The sequence below is a fragment of the Acyrthosiphon pisum genome, chromosome A1 (assembly GCF_005508785.2).
Source record: "Acyrthosiphon pisum isolate AL4f chromosome A1, pea_aphid_22Mar2018_4r6ur, whole genome shotgun sequence".
In the NCBI taxonomy this organism is placed as follows: domain Eukaryota; kingdom Metazoa; phylum Arthropoda; class Insecta; order Hemiptera; family Aphididae; genus Acyrthosiphon; species Acyrthosiphon pisum.
This window is the reverse complement of record NC_042494.1, coordinates 70,813,003-70,825,140: the sequence shown is the minus strand read 5'-3', so window position 1 is coordinate 70,825,140 and position 12,138 is coordinate 70,813,003. Positions and strand designations below refer to the sequence as shown.

Below are 12,138 nucleotides of genomic sequence, written 5' to 3'. Positions count from 1 at the left end.
CCTTACAGTTTTACCCTATCCATATCCCAAAGGTATTTTCCGTCGCAGTCGTTAGTCGTCGTGTTATAATATAATATCGACTTAAGCCAAATTTAACAGCAATAAGCGGATGTGTTTCTCTGTCGTATAAGTAAATATTGTCATTGTGCAAGACGGTACACGTGTCGTTGTGCCAGCTCCTACAGCGCGGTGTAGAGAATAATTTCGTAATTGCGGCCGTATAAAATATAAAATAATTAATAATGCAGTAAGTGCACTACTATATACAGAATGATTTTGAGTGAATTTCATTTCGATTTTATTTTAGTATTCGTGGAAGCAAATGGGGTTTCTATCAAACTATTTTTATATGGGTACTCAAATTTAATGATTTTTTTATATGTCCTGGGTCTTTGTTATTTAAACGACCCAAATGTCTTTGTAAACATTTTTAACAATTTATTGTATATTATATTTTTTGCTTTCTAGATATTAATAATAAAGATTTTACTGAAAATGTGTGTATTCAATTATTAATATTAGGTATACTTAATATTGATCCAATAGAGTTAATCCCTTATAAACGTTTAGGTCACCGTACTCTTAACCGTCTCCGGCTTACAAACGTACAGCATACCAAATTTGCGTTCGGCACAACTCGATTAAATATTAAAATACCAAAATACCACCGTGCAAAAACAGATAATGTTTTACCTTTATAGGATATTATTTGATAATAGGGAAATTCACTTATTTAAAGTGCTATTTCGAAGCTTTGATAATGCAACTAACAACGCAAAATTGATTCTTCAGTTCAAAATTTGGCATGTTGTACGTTTGTTATACGTTAATAAAATATGCGGGTGTGACGTCCTCTGAAGTATAAACCTTCATACTTATGTGTGTAGACACTAATATACTATGATAGAGAGAAGATTAATTTTTAAATTCGTTCGTAATTCTGATTGTTGTTTTTTACGAAATGTAAATTTTATGAGTATGTCAATTATTATGATATAAAAATGCTCTTACAATAGTATACGACTCGTTGTAATCTTTCGGTTATTTACGATATTGCTGATAAATTGTAATATCTTTGATGGAACATCCATTACAGTTTCACAGAATCCGACATTGTGATGTGATTTGTGGTGCAGCGGTGCTGCTGCGTTCTTGATGTAGTTTTACAACTCCAACTTGTAATATATAATACAGATGGTATAATATTGATCGTTCCCGAAAATTCATTCCACGTTTTCCTCTGTACAACTGCACAAAACGTGTACAACCATAAAATATAAATCGATACGCGCATGGCCCATATCAGCTACTGACTACTCTCTTCGGAGTAGCTCGACGACTTTTGTCCTATTTTAAAACTCTTTCACATAGGACACTTTGTAGCCAGACACTAAGAATCACACGACTAGAAAATATATACTTAGCGTTAAGTACTAGCGTTCATGTGAAACACGGATAGGAGTGTGTCATACCCTCTAGTAGTCGAAAAGTGTCTGGTGAGAAAGAGCTCAGATAAGCATAATATCATAATAATATACATTAATAATATTAACGACAGACGTGTTCTGCACGTGTTATAATATTACCGATTCCGTTTATGTCACTAATTGCGTCAGAACACGTCTTGTAACAATTTGTCGTCGATATGCCTACCGTTTTTGTTAAATTTCAAGGTGTATGTAAATCGTTTCGATTGCTGTATACTATATTATAATATCGTATTGCAGAGTCTCTGCGGGGATGCATCGAGGGCTATTGCATCACGCCTAACATTATGTACCTATTGTACCTATATTAAATATTGGGTCTATAGGTGATAATACTCTGCAGCATTGCAATTGATATTTTTCAACATAAATTTCGTTTTTTTCCACTTTGCACCTAACTCGTGCTATTTTATCGCAAACCACGCACGCTTATCCTCCTTGACGTGGTACGATACAAGTATTTAAATTTCAAGATTTTTTTAAAAACGACTGATTTTCGCAATGTTTGATATTTGCAATAGTGCCATTGAGCATTGTGGACAATATAATTACATAGGAAGCGTTTAATATAAAACACATAACATTATTATAATAGACACGTGTTTATGTCCATATAGAATCATGACGGTATAATATACTAATTAAAGCTGGTACTTTCTGTTTTGTTCTCGTAGGTGGAGCAACGAGATGTTCCCGGAATCGACTGCGCGTACTTGGCCATGGACACTGAAGAGGGAGTGGAGGTGGTGTGGAACGAGGTGCAGTTCTCGGAGCGTAAAAACTACAAGGCCCAAGAAGACAAGATCCGGCAGGTGTTTGAAAGCCTCACTCAACTCCAACATCCCAACATCGTGAACTTCCATCGGTACTGGACGGACACGCATAACGACAAACCACGCGTAATTACTATATGATTAAAAATCGCCCTTTCCCTCTCACCAAATTCAAAAAAAACTTAACTATATACGGTAGAAATTGTTTAGTAGATGTCATAGGTTGATACGTACAAAATCTTAAGTTTCAGCTGAACCAACTAGGTACCTATGTATTTTTTCGTACCGTCTTATACAACAGTCAATACCATTTCAGTCAATGCTACCAAATTATGTAGTCCGTTTGATGTTGTAATCATCATAAACCATCATAAAGTAATATGGTTAGGTGAAATTTGTTTCCGTATATTTGATGAACTTAGCGGCTATTCTGGTTGGTTGATACATTGTATATGATATATTGTATAGCTATGATACCATCACAAAACTACGTGACGCCTACGTAACGGCTACATATCACATAAATATCATCATACACCAGGTTACTTTATCTAAGAAACTAGTGCCTACAAAAAATCACCTTGTGCATAATAATATTACATTATTGAATATTGCTTATACATATATGCGGTCTATTAACCTCGACGTATACCTCTATTGTGTGTTTACACAGGTCATATTCATCACAGAATACATGTCTTCTGGCTCGTTGAAACAGTTCCTAAAGCGTACCAAACGCAACGTGAAGAAGATTTCACTGACCGCGTGGAAACGATGGTGCACGCAAATCCTATCGGCCCTAAGGTATGTGCTAGGACTGGACACTCCGATCCTGTTGGTATTAGGATCATTCTACTTTCTTTTTTTTTTTTAAATCGCCGCGTTACCGTTGCGCTCTTCCGTTAGCAGCGCAAAGCGTATATATTATGTTCTATAGAATAGCGAATATATATATAATAAATATATATAGCTAGGTATTGTATGTATATAATAATAACAAATATCTGTGAGTATAATATAGTATATAATTATAACACGGTGGTAAATACTCGATAAACATAATATAATATTAGAATAACATATCACACCGGTACAACTGGAAGAGTCGTCGTCGCCGTAGCCACCGCTGATTGCAGAACTTAGATCACTACTCAGGAGAAGATGTGGAAGACCGCCTCCGGGACAGCGAGATCGCGACTGATGGCAATAATCTCCTGTCATACGCGCACGCCCAATTATTATTTGTGTGTGTGTGTGTGTGTGTGTGTGTATAATTGTATTTTTTCAGAAGGATTAAAAATCAAAAAACGATAAGAGAAAAACAAACAGAAATTATAATCAATATGGAAAAACGCTTCGCCAAACCTACACCGCTGGCGCGGTCGACACCACCACACTCAACCTGTATATATAGTATACTACTACTACAACTACTAATAATATAATATAATATATGGTGTACCTACCTGGTGTATAATTTGTACAGTCGTAGTATATATTAATATAATATATATAATATAGTCGCGGGTCGTGCGTGTTGTCGGAGAATGTTATAGTCGTTGTGGTTTTGCTTCCCCGTCGCACGTTCAGGCAACAATTCGATGGCTACTTCGACAAAAATCATTCATCCGAATTCGCCTGCCTCTGCTTTGGCGCATAAATATTAAATAGTATCAATAATAAACATAAATATGTAATATATATACTTTTTTTTTACTATTTTTTTTATTGTACTTTTTATTGTGTTACGTGTACTAACGTATATATTATCTGTGTATATTGTATATATTTAAACAAATATATATACATATATATATTTATAATATATATTGTATTGCGCACTGGCAGCTATATTTTATAATTATGAGAACGAATAATTTATATAGTCGTCCCGAGCGCCGCCGGTCCGACCGGACAACCGCCGATAGCTGGTGTTTTTTTTTTTTGTGTAGAATAACGAACGTCTGAAAACGCGGGGCAAAAAAATTGTGCTATCCGGCCGTGGTGTGTGTGTGTGTCTCAAAAAGACCACCGCTGCCCGAAAGCAAAAAAAAAGCAAAAAAAAAAAAAAACAAAAGTTGTGGTTTGTTTTTCAGTTACTTGCATTCATGTTCACCGCCCATCATCCATGGGAATCTGACCTGTGACACGATATTTATCCAACACAATGGACTCGTGAAAATAGGATCAGGTAAAGTACCGCACGAGCGAAACATGCCATGTAAGGGAACATTACCAAAAAATATATATATATCTAAAAAAAAAAAAAACATTAGACATTATAACGTACCTATAATATATATACCGTGGTATGCAATTATTATGGAAGGTGATGATAATTGTTACGATATTAAGCATGGTTTAAAAACAAAAACGGGAAAAAAACTTGTTTTCAGTGCCAATGCCCCGAAACGTTCCGCACTGTACTTTGTCGCCGGCTGACGGTCCTAGGCAATGACGATGCTAGGGCCGCCCCATGTTTCTGTGTAGGATTGTAAACGCGTTCGCGGTGTATACATTGTTCCGGCGTTAAGGACCGCGTGGGTTGTCCAGGACCGGACACGGTTGGGTCAAACGTACGTGCGGTCGGATCGAGCTGACGCACGACTGTGATTGTGAGGGTACTAATAGAATTTTTTTTCTTATAAAAAAAAAAACTATAGTTGCTCCGGACACCATTCACGTGCACATCAAGACTTGCCGGGAAAACATGAAAAACATGCATTTCATCGCGCCTGAATGCGGAAGTGAGTAAAATGAATTTGTCTTAATAATAATATTCATATATACATATGAACACTGAAAGCTGCGTGATGGTTTTTTTATGTTTATATCATTTCTTAAGTACGTTGTATTTTTGTTATTTAAATGTAGTTTAAGCCTTAAGGCATTTCATTTGGTACCTAATGGCTAATTGTTAGTACTTTAGTCTACTCTCTCTTGAAAACACTAATAATATGAGCCAAAAATTTAAAAACAAATAAAAATGTTATTTTTTGAAATATATGTCAAAATATTAATTTTTCTTTAAAATGTTCTCGTTGCATGCAGACATTTTCAATTGGTAAAATATCAATAAAACCGTTAACATACAAAATAAATATGATTTTCTTTATAAAAATGTATATCAAATAATAATAATAATAATAATAATATAATAATAGCAATAGGGGTAGGTACTTTAAAAACAAAAAAAGGGTAGGTACTAAATCGACCGATATAACGTAAAAGTCACCCAAACACATACGTAACTTGCATGATGTAATAATGTTAATAATAATTTGTATATACTTTGTATAATAATACGCACATTCTGACCTATGCATAGGGTCTTGCCGCTGCTACGTCTCTCCCACTAATTTTTTTTTTAAATTTATTTATTAAAGTATCATCGTTTGATTGCAGATTTCGTGACTCCCGCCATCGACATTTACGCGTTTGGCATGTGTGCGTTGGAAATGGCTACGCTGGAGATACAGGGCAACGGCGACAGCGGCACGCTAGTCACGCAGGACCACATCAACCGCACGATCGAGTCGCTGGACGACCCACTGCAAAAGGACCTGATCTACCAGTGTCTAACGGCCGATTTTGAGAAACGTCCGTCGGCCCGGACGTTGCTCTTCCACCCCGTACTGTTTGAGGTGCACGCGTTGAAACTACTCGCGGCGTACGCTCTGGTCAAGACTGGTAAGCGTTTGTAGCGGCCTGTCTCGTATTCGGGGTTTGTTTGAGGGTTGTGAAAATAAAGGGTTGCGTTAAAACAGGCTCTGTAAAATATGGAAATTTCTTATAAGTAGTACTTCAAGTATTTGAAAATATGATGTTTAAGTATAAGCATTTAGAAATTCCAAAAATCAGATTCTAAATAACTGCATTATTGTAGAAGAAAAAGTGGGGTGAGTATATGCTTGGTGAATGCCTGCGTATATAACATAATATTAAATAGTCTTATAACCAAATTACAATTTAGGTTTTTTATATTCGACCTAAATAAAAAAACCCCTCTCTTGGCACTAATTTTAATCTTATTTATTCTGTTTTTAGAACATTTTGCCGACCGACTGTCCGATGAGGTGTATCCTCAGGAAAAAGTGATTGCTGAGATACTGCACCCCGACGACGAAACTCGATCGGTCCAATTCAAAATGTCCGATGTCCCGGAAAGCAATAAGCTCGAAAAGTTCGTCGAAGACGTCAAGTGTGTTATACCTAACGTTATTATTTATATTATTCTATAGTGAGAAATATAATATTATTTGAGATTATAATATTATAATAATATAATTGTATCCATTAAATATTATTATTGATTTAGGACTATAAGGAAGTTATAGGATTTGCCACATTTGCGTATTTGCTATTCTGATTTATATATTATATTATTATTGTATAATTAGTATAAATATATATATTGACTAATGTACAAATTCCGCTTCGTAGAATATAAAGATAAGTCGATAAGGTTAAAATAACGAAATTTAACTTGGCACATTTCACTGATTTCGCAGTGCATATTTCTTAGTTATGACAATTTATGTATGCATTAAATCATGACGTCAAAAATATTATTTACCGTTTAATAATAAAATGTTTAAATGAAACGGTGAGCCAACGTAAATGATCATTCCACGACAGACGATCCATATTATTTATTTAAATTTATATTTATTTAATCGAGCTGCTATTTATATTTTATATATTATATTTAACTTGAACCGCTGAGGGTCGTATTTCAAAAATTAATTTTTCATCTCGTCATATTATACCTACCGAATACTATACATTCGACATTTTAAAGACGTCGAAACTGATTTAACACTTGACCTATATTATATTATATGCAAATTATGAACTATGGGTAAAATTGTATTAAATTCGTTAACCAAAGCCACTTCAGTTCACTTGCCACCCACAAACATAATATAACTATGTTATATAACAATACTTCTTACTCCCTCCTTGCCCGCACACACACGACATGTTTTAGTTTATTTTTGTTCCTATTTTTTTTGTGAAAATCGTGTGCTGTCTATATTTAATATAATGTATAACGTCCGTCTCTGTTTTTTTTTATCATAAATGTAGATTTGGCATTTACCCGTTGACTGCATATGCCCTGGAAGCTGGACCTGTGCGGCTTACCACGTATCAGCCACAGAGTCCGACCGGTTCCATGGACCAGTCTATCCCGTCGGATAGGAGCAGCTCCGGCCCGATCGACGTCGAAGTCAGACGTATCGTCAACACGATGTGTAACATCAAACCGCGAGACGATGCTCAAAATGACTTTATGGTCAGTATATTATTATATAATATTAATTTATAATCTCCCCACGTATATATTTCTAGGTATATAGGATTCTCGCCTTTCGGTATAGACATTTTAACAATATCGGTTTATATAACGACGGTTTGTGTTATTAGTTATATAAACTGATTTACGTAATAACCTACATCATATAATATATTATTAATATATTCTGTAGAATAAAATACTTAGTAAAATTGGTCTCGAACTGATGAGTGAAACTTTAATAATACAATTTTTATACCACACAGATGACAATTCTACTGCGGATGGACGACAAGATGAATCGTCAACTGACGTGTTCCATAACGGACGCGGACACGGCGCTGTCTCTCTCTCAGGAGTTGGTGCACTTCGGCTTCATCAATGAGGTGAGTTTGATTCAAGCATGGAACCAATGATGACCATTCTTAGAGGAGAGGGGGATGAGTGATGACAAACAAACTGGTCTAATTTTTACCCAACAATCCTTTTCAGGAAAAAATAAATAGATTTTTCCACACCAACTTAAAAATGTTTTTGCTGGGTAGTATACAGACCGAGTAAAGCGATAGCCCTAGGCAAACATTTTGTATAGCCCATTGTAAAAAAATAAATTTTCATGATTTCTTGTTTATTGCGTGTAGAAAATATTGCTCCGATAATAATTCGTAAACAAGGTTGTTTAATTCATGTCTTATCGGTCATATTTGAAGCAGAAATATTTCTGTGGTTATTTCTTAATTGTTTGTAGCGCGTACTTAAAGACTAATGTTTTGTGTTTTGAGAATTATTTTCACAAATTTCTAGTACCTACAGGATGATTGTTTTATCGCAACACACTCGTTATTTCTTTATCTAATCGAACCTAGAAGTTAGAGTGTACCTAGCTTAAGGTAGAATAAAATAAATCCTTGGAATAAGTGGTGTAGGTATATATAATATCATATACTATATGGCATTACTACCACTGCAGTAAACATGCTGCAATGTTACGGACTGAATATGATATTTTCGTTTTATCTACTCTTTTTTCCCCGTTGTGCGTCACTGCACGAGGATGGATTGTCGTTAATTCCATGCGGTTATGAAATCGCGGTTATGCAAAACGATTAATCGGTTGTTTTTTTTTCCCTCACAGTCGGACAAGGACAAGATATTCGTGATCATCGAAGAGACACTGTCCGAGGGCCCACACTTCAAAGAAGACTACGACCACTCGTCCGTGCCGGTGGACGTCGAATCGCCGCCGATGTCGCAGAAACGATCGTCGGCCGCCGCCACCCCGTCGTCGTCGTCCAGGCCCAGCGTCATACGGTCGCCCGTGAAACGCGACGGCAGTTAATGATAGCTACGTGGCCAACGCCAGTTGGTCACTCGGTTTCGTCCAACCCGTCGACCGTCGGCGACGACCCCGCGGCCACGAACCGCGTACCGTTTATATTCGCTTCTTCCAAGTTTAAAAAGTATAAAAAACACATTGCAGTGCGTCATCGTTACGATAACGTCGACCATATTTCCTCCAACCGGTCATCCACGTCAATTCAAATCAAACAAAACGTGCGAGAAACAAAAGCGAATTCAATAAAACAACAACAATCTCCCCCTTGCATATTATACGTCATACAAACTCGTCGAGTGTTAAACATACACACCCACCCACACACACACACATATATGTATAGTGTTTATGTATATAAATATATATTATAATAGAACATAAGAACGTAGACTTGAGTCATAATATTGTTATAAGTATATAATATATATACATAATATATAAATGTATGTATGTACGAGAGTATATTATTATATATTCGATTACGATAAGCTTAATATTTTATACTGAATATTAATAATATAATAAAAAATAATAATAATAATAATAATAATAAAGATAACGAAAATAATAAAATAATGTTTAATTAGAATATGGGAAAAAGACACCTACATTATTTGTTTTATATGATACATATTATATTATACTCTATATTATATTCAATTATTAAATATCCGTCGTACAATTTTTATTGTTAATCACATCATATTCATTCCAACAAAAACAAAAACAAAAAAAAATTTAAAAAAAAATAAAGATTTCAAAAGAATCGCTCAATGTAATTTTTTATATAATTATTTTATTTATTTTTATTTTTATTTTTTAATTATTATTATTATCGATGCTTTTATTCAACGTGCTCTATTTATTATTATTGTTCACATTCATCATTTAAACATATTATTATCTTCTCTCAAACTCGTTAATCAGTTACCTACCTGTCTTTTTCGGCTAATTATATATTATATTATGTATGGTCTCAAAAGTCGTATGACCTTCCGCTATTTACACTGTGTACATGTAGAACTATTTTAACACGTTTACTATGTACCAATTTATGTCATTCGCCTAACAAATGTACGGTGTGTTGCGTTCAAAATGTGATATGTTTTAAATTTTTTTTTAAAAAAAAAGGAGAGAAAATATATTAGATTTAGGCTTTATTATATTTTACGTATGATTTTTGAATATTATGATGAATATTATGTGTAAATTATTAATGATGAATTAAAAACTGTGATACTTACAACTAAATGATTTTGTGTGTTCTTAATTACTATCATGATTATTTTATATTTTTAAATGTAATAATTTCATGAAGAACCTATCCTTCTTTTTATCAATCAATACATTTAAATATATATTGGAGTTAGATGAGGAACTCAATTATTCAGATCTATATTTGATTTGCATAGCATACTACAAAATAAAAAATAAAATATAGAGACATGAAAGTAGTAAAACCTAAAGCAACAAATTGTAAACCTTTTTATTGTAAAGTAGGTATATACTTTTATTTACGATCAACGGATATAATATAATATTATTTACAAGTCACATTGGTGGAAAATTTCAACGGTACTGATAAGTTCTATCTTTTAAAATATTCCAGTAACCTAACCATATATCAATCTGTGGCACTTTTTTGGTTAATAACTGACATGGTGATAGAAACCTAATTCCTAGCAGGTCGTTAACTGGCAAAACTTGGAGGCAACAATGTACTATGGATAAGACATATTATTACACAGTTAATATTATTTACAGCATTAATAAAAAGTAATTGAAATTATAACTGTTTTTAATATTTACCATTGATATTATTAAAATTAATAATAAATCTTTGACACAGCCAAATTTATCTGTAATGCGTATTGTCTTTGTGTTTAAAATTTGTATTTGGTCCGTTTTTAGGTAGATATATAGACATATTACAGATCATTGATAATAATATATAGTTGTCTCGGCATTGAACGCATTTAGACGTTTTTAACCTATCTTCCATATGGTGCATAATTGAAACATAAAATTCTCCATAGCTGATGGCTAAACTAACTGCAACATTACCACATGAATTGATTTGAAAAGGTTTGAATATTATATTGTACAATCAATTATTGATTATAAAAACATAATATCGGTTATAATTTGATTATCATTGAAAAACAATAACAACAATACCGTTGTGCTAATATTTTTCTTTCAAAGTTTTAAACGGATTTTATTGATGTGTTTTACGTATAAAATGAAACCTAACCATCAACGATTTCATAAGTCATACAATAGTCAATAATAAAAAAACTGTAAATTGACTTACCGGTTACCATGATGTAAAAAGGAAAATCATTTAAAAATAATAATTATTACGATGCCATCAAAAACATAGAAATAAACAATTTTTCATCATTAAGAATTAAGACTGTATTATATTATTTTAATAGTTATAGGTAGTTGCAATGTTGTTTTATCAGATGATAATGGCAGCGGCATCTACGACTTACGAGCATCGTATTCAATATTTCGAAGGATCTGAGCCATGACCGTCGCTAAACAGCATTGTGGATTTCATTTTTCGTTTTTTAAAGTATTTATAGATTCTGAGGAAAACGACTTGTGCTTAATGCATTTGCGTGGATATAATACTGTTTAATTGATTGTCAAAAAATACTATATTTTCGATGATTTAATAGCTTTTACTCAAAAAAATTACAGATTATAATCGTAAGTACCTGTTTTTAAATACGAAACGGTTTAAAAAACACTGCTATTAGTTGGTACAATGCTACAATAAGTTCATAGTCGAACCATAAGTTTATAAAAAAAATAATTGTATGAGCATATTAGGTATGTTGTACATATAGTGGTATTATAATTCCTTAAGCAACAATTTTAAAAATCAGTTTTATCCAGGAAAATGTTTAAACACTTTATCTGATTTGATTGGTACATCGACCGCCAGAAAGTTATTGCTAAACTACAATTATTGAACCATTGCAAATATTTATGAACATGTTGTAGATTTGTTGAAAAAGAGAACAGATAACATTTATAATAAAGTTCATATTAAAAGTAATGACTATAATAACGTAACGATTCTGAAACTGATGAAGATGATTTTGGTTTAATAAGAGTATGAATTGTGACAATGAAATAAATGATAAAAACAATAGTAAACAAACATCAAACATTTTAAAAGGATTATAAATTTATGATTCTTATAAAATGTATAACATTACCCTAATGACTATT

The 12,138-nt window shown here is 33.3% G+C and overlaps 1 protein-coding gene across 1 annotated transcript in view; it reads left to right on the top strand.

Annotated features, from left to right (window-relative positions):
• The window catches only part of LOC100168234 (nuclear receptor-binding protein homolog), a 53,770-nt gene extending 43,757 nt beyond the window's left edge, over window positions 1-10,013 (top strand). Inside the window, exons 2-10 of the mRNA XM_029487453.1 lie at window positions 2,162-2,386; window positions 2,934-3,064; window positions 4,357-4,451; window positions 4,924-5,007; window positions 5,666-5,950; window positions 6,308-6,461; window positions 7,349-7,556; window positions 7,823-7,942; window positions 8,692-10,013. Coding sequence (XP_029343313.1) covers window positions 2,162-2,386; window positions 2,934-3,064; window positions 4,357-4,451; window positions 4,924-5,007; window positions 5,666-5,950; window positions 6,308-6,461; window positions 7,349-7,556; window positions 7,823-7,942; window positions 8,692-8,895 — 1,506 coding nt within the window. The 3' untranslated portion in view covers window positions 8,896-10,013. The remainder of the gene's footprint in view (window positions 1-2,161; window positions 2,387-2,933; window positions 3,065-4,356; window positions 4,452-4,923; window positions 5,008-5,665; window positions 5,951-6,307; window positions 6,462-7,348; window positions 7,557-7,822; window positions 7,943-8,691) is intronic.
• The last annotated feature ends 2,125 nt before the right edge of the window (window positions 10,014-12,138 follow it).